Source organism: Platichthys flesus, chromosome 1 (genome assembly GCF_949316205.1).
Source record: "Platichthys flesus chromosome 1, fPlaFle2.1, whole genome shotgun sequence".
Taxonomy (NCBI): Eukaryota; Metazoa; Chordata; class Actinopteri; order Pleuronectiformes; family Pleuronectidae; genus Platichthys; species Platichthys flesus.
Genome location: NC_084945.1, coordinates 3,551,929 through 3,573,340, shown reverse-complemented (window position 1 = coordinate 3,573,340; position 21,412 = coordinate 3,551,929). Strand labels below are relative to the sequence as shown.

At 46.0% G+C, this 21,412-nt stretch overlaps 1 protein-coding gene across 2 annotated transcripts in view; it reads left to right on the top strand.

The window, feature by feature from the left end:
• The first annotated feature begins 298 nt into the window (after window positions 1-298).
• lrp4 (low density lipoprotein receptor-related protein 4) overlaps window positions 299-21,412 on the top strand; it is a 103,768-nt gene continuing 82,654 nt past the window's right edge. For both annotated transcript variants that reach the window (XM_062392988.1, XM_062392976.1), the window contains exon 1: window positions 299-415. In XM_062392988.1, coding sequence (XP_062248972.1) covers window positions 355-415 — 61 coding nt within the window. In that variant the 5' untranslated portion in view covers window positions 299-354. The remainder of the gene's footprint in view (window positions 416-21,412) is intronic.

The following is a 21,412-nucleotide window of genomic DNA, read 5'->3' as shown; positions in this document are numbered from 1 at the left end:
TCAGATCGTGTTTGGTACGACCCACAGCCCCTTTTGCTGGCTCCAGCCTCCGCGGCCGGACCACAACATGTTGGAGCCCGGAGCCGAGCTGCTCCCCGCTGAGTGAACTTTTCTACCCGGGGTACTGTCGCCTTATCCCGGACACAGGAGGCGGAGGAGGAGGCCGGGGGACAGGAAAGAAGAAGAAGAACCAGAAGAAGAAGAAGTCAGACATGCTGTGAAAAGAAAACACGTCTTCTTCTTCTTTACCAAAAAACACCAGAAGCCCGTTTAACACTTACCCGTGAGGAGGAGGAGGAGGAGGTGCAGGAGGAGGAGAAGCCCGGAGAGAGCGAGCGAAACGCGGGGAGCAAGATGCAGCTGGCCGCGGTGCTGTGCGGAGCCCTGGTAACTTTACTGCTCGACCACACTCCAGGTAAGAACATGTCCGATTCCCCCGCCGGGGACCGGAGCTGAAACCGGGGCATATTGTTGCCTGCGTGCCCCGCCGGTGTGTGGCTGTAGTAGTAGAAGAAGAAGAAGTGTTGTTGTTGTGTTATTGTTGTTGTTTTCTTGTATAAATTGCCTCCTCCCTCAGCTCTGCGGTGCTTTGACTCGCACAAATCAAACGGGTGAACTCAGAAGTTTCCCTCCTCGGCGCACGGGGGTTGAAATGGAAAGTGCACGGGGGGAACATGTGTGTGATTTTAAATCTTGCTTGACAACATGCTCGAGCAAGTGTTGCACACAATGATTCCACAACTGCAGCTTTTACTCCTATTTCACTGGTTCTAATAGAATTGTGTTACTATATAATTGTCCCTCTCTTGAAGGTTATTGTGTTGACTTGAATCTGGACTTGCACCATTAGGTTTTTTTAGGGGGTGGGTGTATTGATGCTGTGTGTGTATGGCAGAATAAGGATTGTGAATGTTTTATGGAAGGTTGTGTTACCTGCAGGTTTGTGTGCATGCACATGAAGGGGGCGCTGCACAGCCCCGGTCTTCTGTCATCTCCACCTCCACGCGAATCTGAGCATCTGGAATCAGCTGTTCCTCTGCTGCCTCTCTTAGAAAATGCATGAGAGAGTTGTGTCATTGATTTTGTGCTTTTTTTGTGTACTAGTTACTTTCTCAGTCGATCTCTGTTCTGCAGATAATTGGTTTTTAAATGTATTTCTAATTCTGAGGAGATATTGGACACTTTTGTTTTTGTTCAGTTTAAAAATATCCCAGCCCTGTCCTCTGACTGCAGGTGAGCTGCTTTGTTGATCTATGATAACCTACATCCTGTCCCCCCCCCCCCCCCCCCCCAGCAGCTCTTGTAATAGGTCTGAGTGATTTCCACCACCCCCTTCCCATGTTTTCTCTAACACCTTGTATTTACAACATGTCAGAACAGCCGCTGGAATGCAGCGACCCTAGTGCAGCTATTTCAACACACACACACACACACACACTCTGAGTTTAGTGTCATACAAACACCTTCACACACTCGCACACACTCACATTGCTGCCGTGCCTCTCCACATGACATGAGAGGATCTACCTGACAGGATGGGAGAAGTCACATCAGTAATTAGCCTGTTGGGCCTGAAAAAAAACGGGCCCCCTGTAATTGTGACATCTCCTAAATGTCACCGGGGGGGGCCGTGTCCAAAATGTCACCAAGATAACGTTCAGTATCCCAGTTGAAAACACCCCCCCCCCCCCCCACCTCTTTATCTTGGGCGGGGGGGGGGGGGGTGCTGGTTTGATTATGGACTTGTTCATTGTCATAAAGCAATTAAGTCTTCCGGGCCTGTGTCACGTCTTCAACACGTTGTCGTCCGCCGTGCACGGTTGTTGGCATTTTCCATTGTGGCCCACAACTGAAATCAAGAGCTATTTAAATTTGATAACTTTTAATACCAGGAATTTCTAAATCCAACGTCCCCCCCCCCCCCCCCAGTGGTGTGTATTTCTGTCGGGATGGAAAAGCGTCCAGAATAGCTCATTTTAAAGCCTCGTGCGACACAGACAGTCAGACTTATGCTGATGATCTTATTTTAGAGCGAGCGCCTCTCAAAGACAGGACCTCATACCACAGCTATCCAGTGGTCGGGGGGGGAGTCCACGATGGCTGGGAAAAAAAACACACAACTTAGATAATTATATCCCGAAACAGTTAATGTACAAAGCGGTTTTGAAGCAAAGATGAATTTTGGAGATGTGAAAGGTTCAGGCTGGATATGAGAAGGTAAATGTCAGAGTGGGTTGCTCCGGGGTGATTTGAGAATCTTTGGTGACACACTGGTGTCAATGTGCCCCCCCCCCCCCCCCCCCGCCCCCCGCCCTGAAACTCTCCAGTTGACGTGAACGTGTCTGACCTGGACAATCTCCTGTCTCATCTGCGTAGGACCCAATTTTCTGGCCATTTTCTGCAGTTAGTGTCTGAAAACAGCTGTTTGCTTGTACTGTGAGGCATTACGTGATTAACGGACGGGTGAAGATAGTGTTAAAGGCCATAATTTATAAGCTGTATACAGTAAATGGCATTGTAAAGGGCAGCCGCCGGTCCCAGCTGACAGTACACGACCCAGGGCTACGATTTATTAGTTCCACTGTATGTGTGTGTGCGTGTGTGTGTGTCTGTGTTTGAGAGAGACTCTATTCTGTCTGTGTGTGTGTGTGTGTGTGTGTGAAGTCAAGATGCTTTCTCGGCTCAGCCTAATAGCGTTGCAGTAATGGGCTGGAGTTGGACTAATGGCGTGCTGGAGAGTGTGTTACTAAGTTTAATGATGTGCTGTGGGACAACGCGACCCCTCAGCCATTCCGGCGTTTCCCTCTGAACCCTCCTCATTTACGAATCATCTATTGATTAGACTCACACGTGGACTCAGAACCTCTCGTATTGTTCCACTGAGTCCTTTGGTATTTATAGTGAAGCATCACTGACGGATAAATCCATAAATTCGGGATTCTTAACCTAACTGAGGATCCCTGTCCTGCAGGACAGAAATGAGACAGCGCCGCTCTGTGACTCTGACAGTCGCACAACCATCCGACATTAACCTCCTCTCCTGAATTGGCTCGGTTGGTTTTATCTGCTGCAGCCAAACAAAGAAGAGGAGAAGAGAAAGGGAATGTTGACAGTGAAATACAATGGAAAGGAGTGGGCTGCAAGATGTGATTATTTATATGATAAAAAAAATCCATTGTTGTTCTCCAAGAACTCAAGGTTACAGCTTCAAATTGCTTGTTTGGCTTTACTTAAAATCAAACACTCAGACAGAGTCAATTTAAAATGAAACAGATTTTCTCGTCTGAGATGGTGAATGTTAAGCGTATTCTCAAAATGGCTTAAATCCTTCTGCAGCAGGCCAACGGTTTTTCTCACCTGAAACAAAGACCAAAGGGAATTATGCCTATTTTAACGACTATCATTACATTCAGTAGACTCTTGTGTCCTTTAAGATAAAGGTGTTTGAAAGGTGCTGTTGTGGAAACTGTGATCTGGGAGATCTCTGGATCATTCAGTCGAGGGCTTTCCGGAGGATGTAGGATTTCCACCGTGTTCTCCACCTACAGCACATCGACAGAGGCAATGGGCCTTATCGCTCAAACCTCTACAATCTCATCCTCGGCATCTCCAGCTTGTTTGACTGCTTTTTTCTTCAGACTGATTCCTTCCTCGTTCTCGTGCTTCCAATGTTTAGAAATGCCATCGACGTCACTACACACTCGCTGTTAATCTTCTGGACGTTTCTCCTGCTGTATTCCCTCATGTGCTTCCCTCGTTTTCTTTCTTTTTTCCTCCGGCACCTCTTTCCGCCTGTCGCATAGGACTCAACTTGCCCACTTGGACGCCTTCCAGATATTTTATTAGGGTGGGGGGGGGGGGGGAGGACTGGCTGGCAGTCAAAGTCTCAGAAAGTGTCCAGAGAAACTGACTTCGACGTTTGGGGTTCTCACATTCAATGTCTGGACTTTGGTGCATGTGTGAGAGCAGCGTCCAGAGAGCAGTATATAAGCCAAGAGAGAGCGGGGGGAGAAATGGCTTTAAAGGGGGGGGGGTCATTATGCCTCCCTGCTCTGTGGTTCAGGTTGCTGCCGGCCTCTGTGCCCTTCCCTGCTGCATGTATCCCCTTGTTGGATTGATTAGTCCCCTGACAGTGTTCTCCCCATCTAGGACTCACACACACACGCTAGTGGCCTTTTTAAACAACCCCGCAGGCGTGTTTGTTTTTGTGTGTAGCATTAGAATGTAAATTTATGATTTTGTCTTGCAAAATAGCCCAGACACCACATTAGATTAAGTGTCCCCGGTGTAATTGTGTTTGTTTTAATGGCGAAGCAATGTTGATATTTCCGAATAAATCGGTCCGCAGACAGATTTATTGCATGACAAGAGTTTTTGGGTAGAGACTCCACTTTGCAGCCCTTGTACTTTCCTCTGAGGTTGTTTCTGAGGATGTGGCCGAGGCTCACGTCTATAAAACCTTTGTCTCTACTCCTGGCAAAGTTTGATGGTTTTGGCAAGTTCACCTTCCAGTCTGGTGACTTCCCTGTCGAGGCTGAAGCTTCTCAGGGTCTCCAGGAGGAGGAAGGTGAACGTTTTGTTGACGGATCTGAGACCGGAGCTGTTGTGTTGCATTAGAGTCGATGTGACTTCTGTGGCCCCGAACAAATCTGTGTGTGCCCTCCTCTGGTCTAGCTGGTTAGGTTGGTGTCAGCCAGGCCTGTGCTTGCACCAGGGGAAGGCAGAGTGGGCCACCTGATACCCCCACTGCGCTTTGTGTGTCCCTGCTGAGGGGATGGAATTGCACCTCCAAGGTAGCAGTGGAGGTAACCTATGATTACTTGATTCCCAGCCCCCCCTCCCCCTCCCTCAACATTCTCATATGGATAAATGTCAAACCTCATACCACCCTCCCCTCCCCCCAGCTCCCCTACTCCTGTTCTCCACCTTCCTATAAATCACCTGACTCTTTCCTCGCGAGTCGGGCCTCCTCTGCGAGAGACCCCCGGGCTCTCGTCTTTGGGGTCGTTTCTGATTTCAGAACATGATGCCACGGCCCCGGGGCCCTTTTCAATTATGTTCACAGCGCTAATATATGTCACAGATGTCAGCTCTGAGAGCACAGGAGCACGCAAACAAAGGCGACCACTGGTGGACCTGGGTGTGTTAACCAATGGGTGATGGGGTTGGAAGGATTGGTAGAAATCAGTGTCATGGTTTACCTGATGTTTCAGGAAATTTAAAGGTGCTTTTTAGCTTTGACAAAATTAGGGCCAGAATAATTGAGATGCATTTTAAAAGATAACTTATGTCACAGTTACAGGTTTTCTAGTGATAGACCAACATTTGGTCAACAGGCAGCTGTGGTTCAGTTTGTAAAAATACTTTTACCATTAACCTAAATAACAGATCATTCTTCCCTGGAGCTGATACCGGGAACATGATCTATCTTAAAGATCTGTCTTAAACATGTTTCCCGTTTGATGCTTGCAAACAAAGGTCTCAAAGAAAGTTCCCTTTCACGTTTTGACCGTAAAGTTTATCTGGATGTGGAATACACAGATGTGCAGATTCAGTGTGCAAGTTGGTCAAGTGACATCCCTGGTGACATTCCAAGCAAAATGTATGTGCCACAGCACGTTTAAGACTTTGTTGAGTGAATCTAGGCCAGGGCATGGCAAAGGTGTGGCGTTCACCGAGACGTCTGTCATTTTACAGGTCATCCAGTAGGAAAGAGAGTTCCTGTGGGGCTGGAGATTATTGGAGACTGTAATAAACTCCCCGTCTCAGTGGGGGTCTGCTGTATAGGACAGAAAGATAAGCATGGCTGGAGACTTGCTGTCTGAGCACAACCAGGGTGGGGGCAGGGACACAAAGACAGTTTGAAGGACACACACATAGAGACACACACACACACACACACACACAGACACACTCTTAGTAACTTAATTCTTCAGTGGCTCCACTCCTCTCTCACTGCGACAGTTTGTTAGGATGTTGCTGAATCTTTCGTGAATTTGGAAGAAGACAATACTGTCGAATGATTGAGGCTTCGGTAGATTGTTGTGATGAAAGATCTCTATCCGTCCCCGAATGTGTCCTCAGCCATGCATTAAATATAAGACACATGTATTGTCTCTGCTTCTTTGCCTGACAAAAAAGAGGACATTTGTCTGATGTCATGGTTCAGTGTATGGCTGGGGGGGGGGGGGGGGGGGCAGCCATATTTCCAGCATGTCCAATGGGTTAAACTGCACAATGGGCCACACACATAAACATATGGTTTGGAAATGACTTTTCGTCTTTGGGCAACAGAAACATCTGAACAATTTTACAGTGCAGGACAGTGGTCCCCTTGTCATCTTTTTTTCGGGGGGGAGGGTGTGACCGATCTATCTTGGTAATGAATGGCCAGTTGAAAGTTTTATGCTCAAATAGGCTGTAACTCATCCGTCTTTTGAAAGATCGGTGCTCAACGAAAACATACACTTCTGTAGAAGTTTCTTTTTGGATGGCAGCAGTTGCATCGTAAATTTAACTGGCAAAAAAAGATGTCAATATTGTTGAGTAAACGCTCAAAGGACAGTTTTAAGAGAAGGTGGAAATAGTATCGCTCAGTCTCTTCATGGGATTTATTGATGGAAATATAGAAATTCTCCAGACCTAACCATTTAATGGTGGATTGATGCAAAAACCTAAATACACCAACAGATCTGTGAGATCTGCAAGCAGGGTCAACTGTTCAAATCTTTGTCCTTCTCTTGTCATGGACAGAAAACAGATTGGGTGAGAGGTTCAGGGTATAAATAACTACAGAGACAGAGAGGCTTCTTTCCCAACTGGACATGGCCTCATTCAATACGCTGAGCTCACAGACCGTGTGTGTGTGTGTGTGTGTCTGTGTGTTTGTGTGTGTGTTTACATGCTTTCTGCCCTCCATGTCGCATCATGGAAGGAGACAGTGCTAATTTTATTTATTTTGTACACGAGATTCGACTTCAGCCCTAAGTGCGCACACACACGCACACAAACACATTATCACTGCCTATAAAGTGTGCGTCATCTTTTTTTTTCCTCCTTCGAATCACATTTGTTATCGTGGCCCAAAAAGACATCAAAACACACGTGGAAATTTGTTAGACAACTGCTGCTGTACAATTTATCCCCCCCTCTTGAATCATCAGTTCCAAACAGTTGTTGCTTCACCAGAATATAAACCTCTGTTGTCTGAGGTTCTGTCTGTGGGAACAGCGTGGCGGCCGAGTAGCTTATCACGCGACAGTTGTTTTAATTTTGTGACTCTGGTTGGAATCCATTGCAAATGCTGTAAATCCAATTCGAGCTCAGGGGCCAGAGTGCGCTGCAAACTTCTCAGAGGCACCTTTCACGATTAGCAACACATTTCTCAGGTGTGCTTTAGTTTTTTTGTTTTTTTTCCCACCACCCAGCTGCCTTTAATCCTCATGTGGGATTATTTTTTATTTTCGTCCCTTTGTCCTGATCCTATCGCTACGCCTCTGCTCAGTAACTCTTCCGTGCTGCATATGGTCACCATCTTTCCACACTGTCCTGCCCACCCTCTCTGTTCTCCAGTGGGGGTCCTGCAGATGGGGGCCTGCAGCTGTCCCGTAGATAACCTCCAAAAGGTGCCTGAGTGATGGCTCCTCACCTCCCTCATCATGCCGGAATACACAAATAGCCTGTTTCATAACACAGACACACACATACACGCACACACACAGCTTCTCTCTCAAGCTTCAGGTAAGATTAGAGTGTGATATGATTTGACTGAGACCCCCCACACTTTCTCCCCATTGAACACAGGTGAGCATTAAACCCTGCAACACATCAGCAAATAGATTTCCTGTAAGATCTCCAAGGATAATAATCATTTTCAGTTTTAACAACTCTTAAGAACACATTCAATGACCACATGTTCTTATTTGGCACAGTTGTGTCCTTACACAGGTTTTCTACAACAGGCGCTAAAGAAATCCGATCAGTTGTTAGTGGCTGACGTCGGCCAGGGGGTCCAGGGTTCTCATCCTAATCTCATTCTTAGCTGCTGTCTACATACCAGCTGACGTTGGCTCGTTGCTCGGCCCTGAAGGAAAACAGCTGCACGGACTCGGGTGACTTTTTGATCACACGTACAGTATGAGCAAATGGTGCATCGGTGTTTCCTTTCCCCCCTCCCACACTTCCCGGAGTCCTATACGACTGCAGGGAAGCACCTGCTGCAGATCTGATGTCTTTCAAGTTGTCGAAACCAGTGGGAGGCACAGATGGAATTAAAACCGGCTTTAATGTGACACCAACATCCAAAGGCTGGTGTCTGTCATGTGTCTGGTATTGAAGATATCATGTCAGAGAAGATGTCTCCCAACATTTGGTGCGGTTTTAATCTTTCATCAAGCAATATACATATAAGAAACAATATTGTTTGTTATTTCGACTGATTCTGTTTATTCATGGTGACTGTGGCCCAAGGGAACATCTTCAATCATTTAGCTAAGTCTGATCAACAGTCCAAACATAAAAAATACTCATAAAGCAGATAAAATAATAAATCCTCACATTTGGAAAGCTGCAACCAGATAATATTTTGGCATTTCTGATTTAATAAATGGCTTCAATAATTAAATTATCTGAAAAATGTATTTAGCTACACAAACAAATTCAGAACATCCAAACACTAGGGATTTAATAAGCCCTAATAAACTGATTGATGATCACATGGACAGATGATTCCAGACTGGCTCATGCCCTTTCTGATTATGAAGCGATCATATTTTTACTCAACAGTTGAAGGTATTTACAACTTGCAAAACATCCCTAAATTGTTCTGCTTTTGCAACCCACTATCATTTTTGCCTGAATCCCAGATGCCACTCTGCTCTGTCTTTGTGTCACTGCTGTTTGAGTCCCACTCAGACGTTTCATAACACAACCAAGATCCTATGCATACAACTGTAAAACATAACCTTTGTCCAGAGTTTATGATAACAACAGAGGTACCGCTGTGCCTCTGGTTAAATGTAAACTGGGACATTCGATCCCATAGCTAACCAACAGCTCGCTACCAGTTGGACCCTCACCGTGTTTTTCACATTTAGCAATTATCTCGAGTGTAGCTCGTGTACTTTAACACAGTTGCAGCTGAGATTCCCTCGGGGCTTGTGTGATCTCAGTGTTCCTGTGCCCTTCTAGAGTGACATGGCTCAACGTTGTCCCCTCGATACTGACGCACGGTGATGTCACCTGAAAGTGTGAGAGCTGAAACCCGACCCTGGACACAGACACACACACACAATGCTTGACCTGAGAAAGTCTCTTGCCTCACAGCGAGTCGATGTAGGTTGAAGCACTGTACCTGTGGAAAACAAATATTTGCTCCCCTGTCTTTCTTCTCCGCTGTGTGTCTTCATGCTTATGTTTCTCCCTTTCATCCGTTCCTCCTTCTCTTTCTTCTTCACCATTTTCTTTTGAATGGACCCTTACCCCACTGGCACGAACTCAGCCCAGGCCTGTGATGAGGGAAATGGAGGTGGTAGCTGTGGAGGTGGTGAGGGTCTTTATTAAACAAACAGTGGAGGGCTTTGGAGGCCCCATTGAGGCCTGGAGCAGGAATGGGGAACTGAAAGCGCTGCACTCCCTAATGAACTCGAGTGGCCCATAGAAGCGAGGCCTTTTCACAGAAGCCAAGGAGGACAAAGTGTCAAAACAAGCCCAGCCCCTCTTCGTTCACAGGGGCTAAACGCCGCCTTTTGACTCTGTGGAGTGTGGGCATATGAAGGGAGGCCATGAGGAGCAAGCAGGGGGAGGCAGAATGTACTTGTTAAAACAATGGCCTCTTAAATCAAGCACCCCTCCTTGCCTCTCTTCGTCTCCTTACCACTTCTCCACCACCCCCCCCAAATCTCCTCGACTTCTAATTAGACCTCCTCTTGCACAAGCAGTTGAAAGACCCATATATTGCCGGGGCCTCAAAGGAGAGGCTTTGGAGTTGCGTCTCTGTAGCACAGTTGCCTCTGTGAAAGGTCTTAGTATTCAGAGGAGAGCCCTGTTTGGGCTCCACAAAGCACTCAATCCGCCACTGGGGACTTGTGTACCATCATGTCCTCTGTTCCCCGGCGCTGCTCTCCCTTCTTCCCTCTCTCTGAGGCACTCCACCCCCTCCGTTTCGCGTCTCTGTCCCACCCTCAGCCAAAACACTTTCTTCTGTTTGTGACCCCTTTCCTTTGCTCCTCCATGCTTGGCTGCTCGCGGGGGCCGAGGCAGGAGCCGTGAGATGCAGGGGCCCGAGCGCTTGCCGCCTTCCTCTCCCTAAGTTGTTTAGCTATGGATGAAAAGCTGAGACAAATATGTCTGTGGTTCAAAGTCCATCCCAGCAATTATAGTGACTGATTAAAGAGTTGGCCTACGCAGGCAGCTATGTATAATACTACAACTCCCACCCAGTGTTTCATAACACAACCTTCAGAATAGAACTGAGCTCAGCAGTGCCTGATAAGGGCCGTGGCTGGCTGAGTCCACGGTGAGGGGATTGAGAGCTGGTGCCGTAAAACAGGTCATGATTGTTTTTTGGCTCAGAGTTTATAGTTTATAATAGGCAGAGTGGACAGTGTTTTGTATTTCTGTGCTTTCGATTGACAAAGAAAAACAGAGAACTATATATTGCAAAGGGTCAAGGATCTAGTGCTGTAGCAATCATTTGATCACTTCTCTTTTCTCCTAACATTTGAAATTGCATGATTTTTCGATTGCCAAAGTTTGCAATTTTAAAACACTGCAAGTATGAAATGTCCTCATGCTTGTTTTCCACCACTAGTGGGAAATATAAAGCCGCCTGACACAACCTCGCCAAGGTGGGAACGTTGCATCTTCGACCCACCTCGTTGGCCTGTGGACTTTTGTAGAGGAAGTCCCAGAGCAGAGGAAATGTTGGAACGGGATAAATGCTGTCAAGTTACACGTCATACCACCCATCCCAGGACACCAGCACGATCTAAAATCCCACACTGGGGCAAAGGCAGCATAATTTAAGGCAATATCGTTCTGTTTGAAAAGAGGCTTGATGGCTGTCTTCTCTGGCCAAACAACCACATGCAATGAAGCTCTGTTACAAACAAGCTTTATTTATTTTTCCGGTGCTGTTTATCTGCTAGGCTGCACTCAGATGTCTGATTTATCTCAGACTCCCCTGTCATCATTACATGCACAAATTGACCTAAATGCAGCACTGTGATTACGATGTGAACTTAAGGAATGTTTACCAGATTGAGACTCTTTTGAACTTTTGATTGGTCTTCAAAAGGTACGCTGTAATTACTGTAACCCTCGGTCGCACAATTGATTGATTCGATTTAGTGAAGATCAGAATCTGGGGCTGTAATTTTCAGATCAGATGATAATGGTATAAAACGCAGAAGAAAAAAAAATATCCTAACTGAATAAAAGAGGCTATCTTTTTGCAAAAACAAAGAACTGCACATATTTGTGTTTATTTTCAACTTTAAAATGCATTTTGAAAGGCCCGAATGTTGAATGTGTGAATGAGGTAAGTAAGGGCATTTGTCTAAGCCTTTAAGAATGGGGAAAGAAGCGAGGGATTTGCTGGAAGGAAGAAAAGAGAAAAGGAGGTAAAGGAAAGCAGGATGAATAAAGAGTGATTCAGTGTTACAGTGACTTTGACGGAGGATGGTAACCAATCCCAGGGGCCACAGTTAGTCTTCATACCTCGAGGCTAAACTCGGAAAGATAATAACAACAACAAAACTCTCTCCATCAGAATCAGGGGAGCAATTTGCCTCGACTGAAGTGGGCTGCAACAATAACCTGCTGAGAGTCGGTACTAATTGGGTCAGCATGATTTTCCACTTTTGTTGCAAGGTGGTTGATCTATGGGGCTTCTATTCTGAGAAGCGCCTACTTAAGTTATTGTATCGGCCATCAAGAGACAAATCCGACTACACTGGGTAAGTCCGTTGAAAGAACATCGCCCTCATTTTCATTTAGCCCACGTTTATTTTAGAAAGCTTGCTCTAAATCACACGTGGGTCCCAAAATGGGCTCTCAAAAAAAGGGTTATTCAATTGTTTGGGTGATTTTTGTTTGTGTTGAAATGGCATTTAACAGAGACTTAGGCCATAAGTGTCCACTTTATATCACTGTCCTAGAAGGTAGATATGCAGTGTGGCCATATAAGGATACATACATACTTTGGATTGCCGGATAGTCTATAGCAGGCAGGAGGCTCTGGGGTTTTCCTAAAGCTAACTTGTTCTGTTTGTCTGCCTGTTTGCCTGTGATTTAAGATGAGAAAACGTAAGTTAGATTTAAAGGTTTGACCTGAGTTTTCCTAGAAGTCATATAGGACATGTCAAACACCTAAATTTAGCAAGAAAATTGATTTAGATTCATGTTCTTGTTCCTCCTTTCCCTGATTAGACAAAGACAGCCTTGATTCTCTCTCATAACTTTGCATTGGTGGCAGATGCTGACTGGGCTAATTGCTCTTAAAAAATTATGAGGTGACCGGGATTAGAGAAGGTAGGGATGTTTTTTTTGGGCTCTTTTTGTCCAGATCTGGGAGACGAGTGCTGCTTCCAGATCCTGTCCAGGTGTTAGCCTGGGAGGGAGAGGAAATCTAGTGCACAGTTAAATGAGAGCCAGGCCTGGACACAGCTCCGTGGGCTTGAGCAACATGCTAGGGTTGGACTGGGTTGGACTGAGCTGGAACACTGGGTCAGCTTCCAGACTGGCTTGGTCACCGCCACTCTTTAACCGTCCTGGTAGTTTCATTTATATGCAGTTCATACAAGCAAAACTGTTTGGAAATGAAACAGCACACTCTCAAGATCCAGACACGATTTTTTTGTGTTTCTGTTAAATGTTTTTTGATTTCATGCTTGACTCCACCCTGGAAAAGCAAATAGGACAGGAGGCGAGCATGTTACATTTGCACTGCTGACAAATGCAGATTAGCGCTGCCAGAAAAATGATTGATGCAGAGCAGGCGCGGCATCTGTCCAACGATTGATGGACGTTTATAACAGTAATAGAAGTGATGAGCGTGTGACAGCGTGTGATTTAGAGAACGTTAGATTTTTATGATCCACGTCGAAAAGGTATTCGAATGCCTGTTGCAATAGTCTGGCAGCGTCAGATATTTTTATTTTACATAAAACATTTTGTCAGTTGTAGGATGGTTTCTAATGAAATGTGTTGTAGTCTGTTAACACAGCCAGTTTGTACAATGTATATATGCGGCAGTGAAGGCACACTTACCTCCTGACAATGTCAGCCAGCGTCCTTTCCTATCTGTCCCCCTGCAGGCCACTTTGGATGCTCAAATTATCCCTGTAACCTTGGCTGCAAGCAGGGAGGCAGGAACACACTTTAAAGCAGCATTCATAAAACACACTCGCTTCTGAAATGGCTGTTAATGGGGATGATATGTGGGCTCTCGCTCGCTTCAGAGAGTGATGCACGAGGCTCTAAAAGCACATTTCAAGGTTTTTAACTCTTCCTCGGGCACCTCCCTTTTTAGTGTCAAAGCATTAATTTTATGTTGGTGTATAGGCGAGTCTCTCCGGTTCATGGTTAGACTCAGAGGTTGCACAGAGGTTTGTCTTCTTGCTAAAGACTGGTTGGAGTTGAAGCTCTACCTCACCACTGCTGTCCCAGTACAGAGTTTGGTATTATAGTAGGGAAAGAAAGATCCTGACTTGTGGCTTCAGGACGTCGGAGCTGTCTCCCTTCTGAACTTTTACACCCTGATTCATGTTAAGTCTGTGACAGGTGCCGCAGCTTAAATGCGAGTCTCTACCATGCAACATTTATTCGCCTCTGATGTGTGCATTTTCATGTGGAGAGGGTGTGTGTCTGTTTGACAGGTGCCAGGGTGCAGTCAAGTTGCCGGCCAGTTGCAGCAGCGGGTTGGAATAAAAAGGTTCAGCTGGCGCCCGGCGCCCACAGCGCTCTGCTCAGATATGTGCCTCTGGCAGTATGCCACAACAGCACACACACACACCAACCAGGAGCCACCCAACTAACCCTGTCGATTGCGACAAATACACACACTCCAAAACAATCAGATATTCCTCTGCTGATTTTCCTCTACTCTGACGCCGCTTCTGCAGCTGGCACCTCCAGGGGTTCAGGTAGACACTGTCATCCGGCTGAGTGGTGCCAGCCGTTTTATAATTGGATTTAGTTTTGGCACTCTTCTGGTTCCCCCTAAGCCAGACAGCATTGATTTATGAGGGAGGCCTGGGAGACCGAGTGCAACAAGCATTGTGCCGTAAGGTTTTGTTCCTGCTTCTAGGTTCCCCTCTGTCAATGAGTTAAGTGGCGCTGGGATTATCAGGGAATACACATAATGCTAACTGAGATTAGCGTACGTGATAACATTTTATTACTTCCCTTTGTGTAATAAACTGAGTAGAAGGCAGTTGTACTGCTTGCACGGTTTTGTCTGACCAGTGACAGAACAGCGAAGTTTGTGGTTTGTGCGTTGGTTTCATCACTGCAGATAATGACTTGATTTAGTCTGGATCCAGTATCTAACCAAATCAAAAAATATATTTTGAATCCAATATCAAATTTCTTTAGTTTTAACTTTCAACAACTTTCCAAGAGACACAAGTCCCCAGTGGTGGAAGAGAGAGATGTTTCAAGAACTGAAATTCTTACGGCCAACTCATTCTCTCCCGCCCCCCCCCCCAACATTTTCTAAGATTTCTTACATTTTGTTTGTTCAATTACTTTATTTGTCTTTAGCTGAATAGCTGCCTTAATGTCTTGTGTAGTAACAAAGAGTGAGAGTCTTAAAAAAAATAGATTACACATTTATTAGACCAAAAAAAATCCACTTGGAACCAAAATGCAACCATCCATTAAAACAAAGTCAGTGTCTCGCTGTAGACTGGATGCCTGAGAGGTTCTCCCTTGCCCTCCAGTTACTGTAACTCCCACTTCACTCTGTCTTTCTTCAGCTAAGGTGTCAAGCCCCCCCCCCCCCCCCGCCTCCTGCTCCTGCCACAGGGGTTTTTGGTGACAGCTATTCTTTGCAGAGGGAACTCGTCGCTCAGCTCTGCCCATCCTCCTCCTTCCCCTAACCCTTTCACCGCATCAGATGACCTTCTGCCCTTCAGAGGAGGATGCAGGGATCATGTGCCTGCGGGACTCACAAACACTGGCTGTCTGACCACTGAAGCAACATAGAGGCAGCCCTGGAATGCAGACGATCGCTCCCATTACCCTTGAACTGCCTCTGACCTCACTTCGTATTCAGAGATAATGGGTGGATGTTGTACCTGTCATCCACCTTCGGGAGCGGTTTCTCTGCAGAGGAGCTGGAGTGTAAAATGCCCTCTCTCCGGTCAAGTGTCGAATTAAATGAATTTTTTAACCATAGTTTACTCAAAGAGCTGTTAGTCCTGTACTAGAACAGTGTAAAGTAGTGGGTGGAAGGCACCAGCCTAGCATTGGGGAGGGTGTATGAACAGACTCACTTGATATGCATGCAGAACATTTTGGACTGGCTTTTATAATATCTTGGCACAACACTCATACAAAACCCCTAATCTTTAAATGCTCAGTGATTGAAAGATGCCTGTAGTAAATTCTTAGGTTTGTCCTTGTCAGGGAATGAGTGTGGCCAACATCCCTCTAAAGCTTTCCCATTTACGCATTTCCTTTCTAAGCCGTTGACCCTCTCAAAGAGTTTAGCTCATAGAAGAAACGTGGAGCCACTGCCAGTGTTGAGTCACATGATAGGCCGAAGCTTTGAGATAAAACTAAGACAATGTCCAGGGAACGTCAAGTGCTGACCTCGTGTTCCTGATCAGTCAGACAGCTCAGGGCTCGCCGTTCTGCAACAGAGCCACCATTCACAGCAGGGACAGACTGGCTAACCCAGTCACTCCCAGACACAACCACCGCTGACACAGCTCTGAGACAAACACATGATTTACTTCTGAACCCTCCTAATTCATTTCGATCCACTTGAAATGTGCATCATCACATAAAGGGCATGAATTTAGTTTTTCCAAAAAGGTAGGTCAATTTAATCGAAAACTGAGCATGCACTTGAAATTGCATAACTCAAATGAAAGTGGCCTAGAAATTTCATAACCGTGAAAAATCCAATGCTTCATTTCTTGGTTTTCTAACTACTCATTCTTGGAGAGGAGTCAAATTCTTTCTGATTTCATAACTCGTTAAGCTTATCAAACTGCCTATTCTTTGAAGTGTTACACTTTATGGCATCCTGTGTGTCTCTCTGCCTCATCTACTACTTAAGTTTATGGTTTTTCTCCACTTCCCCCGAAGCACTTACGAAAACTCCCCGGGAAAGGCCCGAACACGTCGCGTTCGGCTGTGCTTGTTATGTCTCCTCAGAGAGAACAATACTAGCAGTGAGTGTGATGATGGCTTAGTCAAGAAAAACACATGATTCAACGTTTAATTAAAAATGCAAACAGTTTACTTGGTGTCTCTCTGCAATTACTTTCAGAGGTACTTTACTTTGCTAATCGATTTTAAGAAAGAAAATGGAGAAAAGGCTTTAAGTCAGCTTCCATTTTGTGTCCTTTTAGCACATCAACACTTCTTTACTTATCTTATTGCTTAAGTGTTTTATGCCTGAATCAAACCAGGCGGTAGAAAGGCACCGTCGACCAGCTTGAACACCAAAGCAACAAGTGATAACACTGTGAACAGTAGCTAAGGTTGAGTGGGCTAATTTTCACATGAAAGCTGTAACATCACTGGATGCATCATAATCCTTTTTTTTTTTTATCTCTTAAAAACAAGACACACACACTGCTCCTGTTAAAAGCAGCAACCTCAGATGTCTGTGCCAGGGCTGAGTCATTAATGGCGTTGTGCCCTGTTTACGGTGTATACCACGTCCTTGCAGATATTTCCATTCCTGTGGGAGAGAAGCATTTCATATCTTTGCAAAGCCGTGGCACTAGAACGGAGAGAGTGGAAGAGAGAGAGACGCAGGCTGAGGGAGGAGAGGGGTAGAACATCAAAAGCAAGATATGCTATATATACTCGCACCATTTTTGGCGCTGCATGTGCTCGGATATCTCACTGTGTGGGCTTCACAAGAGGAAACCGAACCATCAATGTGTAACTGATTCACTCTGCCGAGAGGTTCTCGACATGGAGGCGACCCTACTATGAGAGGCCTTTGGCTCAGGAATTGATGTATAATTCAGCATGCGATTTGGAACTGATTATTGCACCACACACAAGTTGGGTATGTTGTTAATTATCAGGCCCTTTTGTGTTGTAATAATAACCAGAAAGAAAGAATGTTCTTTTATTCACTCTTCAATTATACAAAGGGAATTGAAATGTTTACCAAAAGCACCAAATCCTTTCCAAAATGAGTCCTAAGTCTTAAATAAATGAAAAGGTTCGTAGAAAAAGGTATCAATTTAAATGATATCCAGCCATAACAGTATATCTAGTGTTACTGAGAAGACTTCTCTCAACTGTCTATGTATGTTACTTTCGCTATCAACAATCTTTGAAACATCAGAGCCAGCAGTTTCCATGAAGCCTGACATGCAGCTGTGGTGCTTCAAAGTTCCATGGGTATCATTTCTACACCATCAATCTCCAACTTTCGTTACGGCATTTCAGTGATGCCGAAACTCTCAAGTAGGTACCGCTGCGGAGAAATGATTTACATCAAATGCCAAAAGGGGACGAGTTGGATGAAAGATGAAGGAAGAGGAATCCTGAACACTTCAGATTCGGCCTCGTCCAAGTATCTGAACATTCACTCCCGTCCAGCCACTTCATTACTTCCTTATCCATCACACACCCATTTCCATATCACACTGTTGACTGTGCCAACGGCTTATCTGAACTATTGCCAAACACCCGTCCTTTCTGTATAATTCTTGCAGCGACATTGGGAGGGCGCCACTGATACAGTTGCTTGAATGTTGCTGGACTTTGGGTTGAATGCGGCTCAGGTTTTAGGAGCGGTTGCTACTAGTGGGAGGAAGCCCAGAGGTTCTGCCAGATGCTCCTTACCTTACTTGAGTCTGGGCGTCTGGTCCTTAACGTAACCTTGACTGAGCTGGAGATTGTTTCATTGAAGGACGCCAAGTTTCAGATCTTTTCCAAGCCCAGGACCAGCATGCCAGATTGTCATGCCCAGACAAGAGCCCCTGTCTCCAGTCTGGCCTCACCTCAGTGCCCCTGAGGCTGAATGCTGAGCCGCAGAGTTGTGAAGACTGATAGCTGAGGTGCAGTGAGTAGAGGGCAGGGGTCAGGAAACATTGTGCTAATGATAGCTGTCGATTGAAACCTTGATATACGTCCAACGCGTTTGCTCGGATTTGAACATCTGATACAGCAGAATAATTGTACACGCAGCAACACCCCGTCCAATTTGCCTGAATTTTGTCTCGTTCGAAAAAACCTGAAGAGTGCTCCTGGCAGTTTGTTGCTTTTGTTGTTTGTGAGCACAGCCAGCTGTGTGTAGACTGCTTGCCTCTGCCTGATGGTCCCGTCAGAGGCCCTGTTTTTCCCCTCAGTTTGTGAAAGCTCTGTGTGAAGCTGGCCTGCGAGGTTCTCAGATCTTCAGAGGCTGACCTCCCCAAAGCGCTGGGCTGGACTCGGACACAGTTGTGGTCATTGTTCTGGTAGTTAATGATTCTGCCCCTCCATTTTCAGGCCTCAGTCTCCTTCAGTTCCGCTGCCTCCTTTTATAGAGTCAGGAAATGGCCCCCCCCCCCACCCCCAAATGGATGTAACTTCCAGGTCAGTGGACGTGGGGGTTAAGGGTCACGGTTAGGGTTGAGGCAATCACAAACTGGATGACTGGGCACCTTCAGTTCATACAAAAACAGTTACACAGATGTGCAACACGTATTAACATGAGCTTGTTGGCATGCAGAGATGTACGAGCCGGGCTCTCCACTCATGTTCTTTGCTGATCTCTTCCATGTTTCTTCTCCTTCAATATCCTCTGCTCTCCTCCCTCTCCTCCCTCTGTTACAGCTTTCCTACAGCTCACTTCTTTCTTCACTCGCTCTCCCTCTGTCCGCCTCATTGCTAAGCAACAATGACAGCCGTGACAGATCTGCGCTCTGGCTCACGGTGTCACATCTGACTTTAGCCAACCCCCTCCCACATAAACACACATACACACAAATGCTCGACAACCAAGTGCCCTTATGGTTTCTGGTTTATGGCAGAGACCCCCCCCCAAAACAGCTCCGTGGTCCGCACCCCCTTGCTGAGGTGACAGAAGGGGAGCATCCAGCTGGAGGAAACTGTTGTGCTCCTCTCCTGAGGGCTTTGATCCTTTGCCCCTTCATCCCCCAAATCAGCGCCTGCCCCGCCAGCCTGGAGAAAGGGGCTGGAGTGCTTCTTGATTTAGCACTGTTTTCTGCTGCCCGTGGGGATGGAGGCCAGAATGCTGGAGAGGTGTGATGCATACTTGTGTGGAGCTTGTGACAGCTGCGACAAGGTGGGGGCCCTTTCTTTGGATCAGCCGCCCCCACTGCCCCACCTGCCTGCCTTAACTTCCCCCTAGCCTGTGCTCACTGTTGGCTCCCCTTAGCTCCACAGCACAGGCTCATTGTCTCTAAGCTCCTGCTCGTCTCTGGGGAGCAGAGGGAGAAGGCTGAGGCTCCCTCACTCTCCCCTCCCTAAGTACCCCCTGATCCCGGCCCCTTTTTTTTTTTTTTTAAAGGCTTTAAGACTGACCTGTCAGCCGCGCTCTCGTCCCCAGAGTCAATGTGGCCCGGCCCCCTCAAAGACCCATCCACATCGGCCTTCTGTTTGAACAGGCCCTACCAAAGGACCCCTTGTGCTGCCCTTTGTGTGCTCATAAATAAGATCAGAGTTAAAGTCCCTGTGCTCTTGTGTCCAGAGACGGGTTCTCGGGGCCTAGAGGACTAATGCTGCTTGGCAGGCCTATCGATCACAAAGCTCCTCCCACAATGTTGACCAGCTCTGCAACTCCTTACGTATGCTTTATATATGCACAGAGTTATAACAGGAAACCCAAACGCATTCATCAAGTTTGTCTGATATAGTATGATATAACAGAAATGTTTCTTCTCCTATACCAAGGTAGATCTGGACAATATGAGTGACGTACAGGAGCTTGATTGCTTTTTTTTTTCGCAGGTATAATTCACTATATTAGACACCTGAGTAGATATTTCCAAAATCTATAAAACAGTTTTTCATCAGTAGATATTCCCTGAGGGCAGATTTTAACAACATAGCCCACACTAGCACTATACCTCGCATCAACTGATTGTATAGACTGCAAGAGCAATGTACTTCTGACTCAGTCATTTCTATATTTTCTTATCAGACAACCCGTTCAGCTGAAAATGGAAAAAAAACGTCAAGCCCATCAAATCTCAGTGTATCCCTGCAGCCTCAGCCCCGTCCAGGAAGCTGTCTTTGCCGTCTAAATCAGCCCAGATTTATAGCAGTGCTTGGCTGGAGCAGAGCTCTGCTTAAACAATTGTCTGTCTTGTAACTTAAGAGGCAAATAAAAACGTGATAGTCTCCATCCCGGCATCTGGATGAGCTGTCCCAGACCTGGAGGCCACCACATGTCTGCAGGATGAGGGAAAACATGGCTTGTGTTGTAAAATCGTAAGTCTCGCCTCTTTGAGGAGACACTGAGGAAGAAGCAGTAAGTGAGGTTGGGTCAGAAAAGAGCAACTCGAAGACCAAAGAGAATAATAAATAGGCAGAGGTCAAAGGTCTAACGGATGTGGGAGGCGAAGGCAGGACAAGCCCACCGATAAAGTGTAAGGAGCAAGGGGCTGCAAAGAGAGGAAGGAAACAGGTTATCATGGCAGGCCATTACAAGTGGATTAAGCTGAGCTTTAGCAACACACCGGATTACACAATATCACTAGCAGCTCAGTTAACTGTGCCTACAGATGCCTGAGCCCACAGCTCGATGGAGAGAAGCTTATAGTTAGCTGGTTGAGGAACATGATGACTCTCTGGAAATGTTTGCCTGGGGCTGGATAATAAAGTCAAATACAAGTATCATTATTCCTGTTGGATATGTTTCCAGTGTTCCATTCCATCTTAAAACTTTAAGTCCTACTTATTTCTCACTTGTCTTCAAAGTGAGCCCCTTTGGAGCTCGGCATCCCAGAATTCAACTGTGCTGTTGTTTCTGTGGAATTTCTGTTGATGGAGTCGAACCTTTAGTGACACTTTTATTTTTCCGTGAAGCGGTTGTTGCTGCTCGGGGTAAAAAGTTTAAGTCTGTTGAAAGTTTGTGTTCGCAGTGTGAGATCACACACACACACATAATGAAGCCATCTATGTACATGCGCATATGGCACACTCTGTGAGACAATTGTTCAGCATGATGTCAGGAGATATCATATGTCTTGGGGTGAGAGATTGTTTG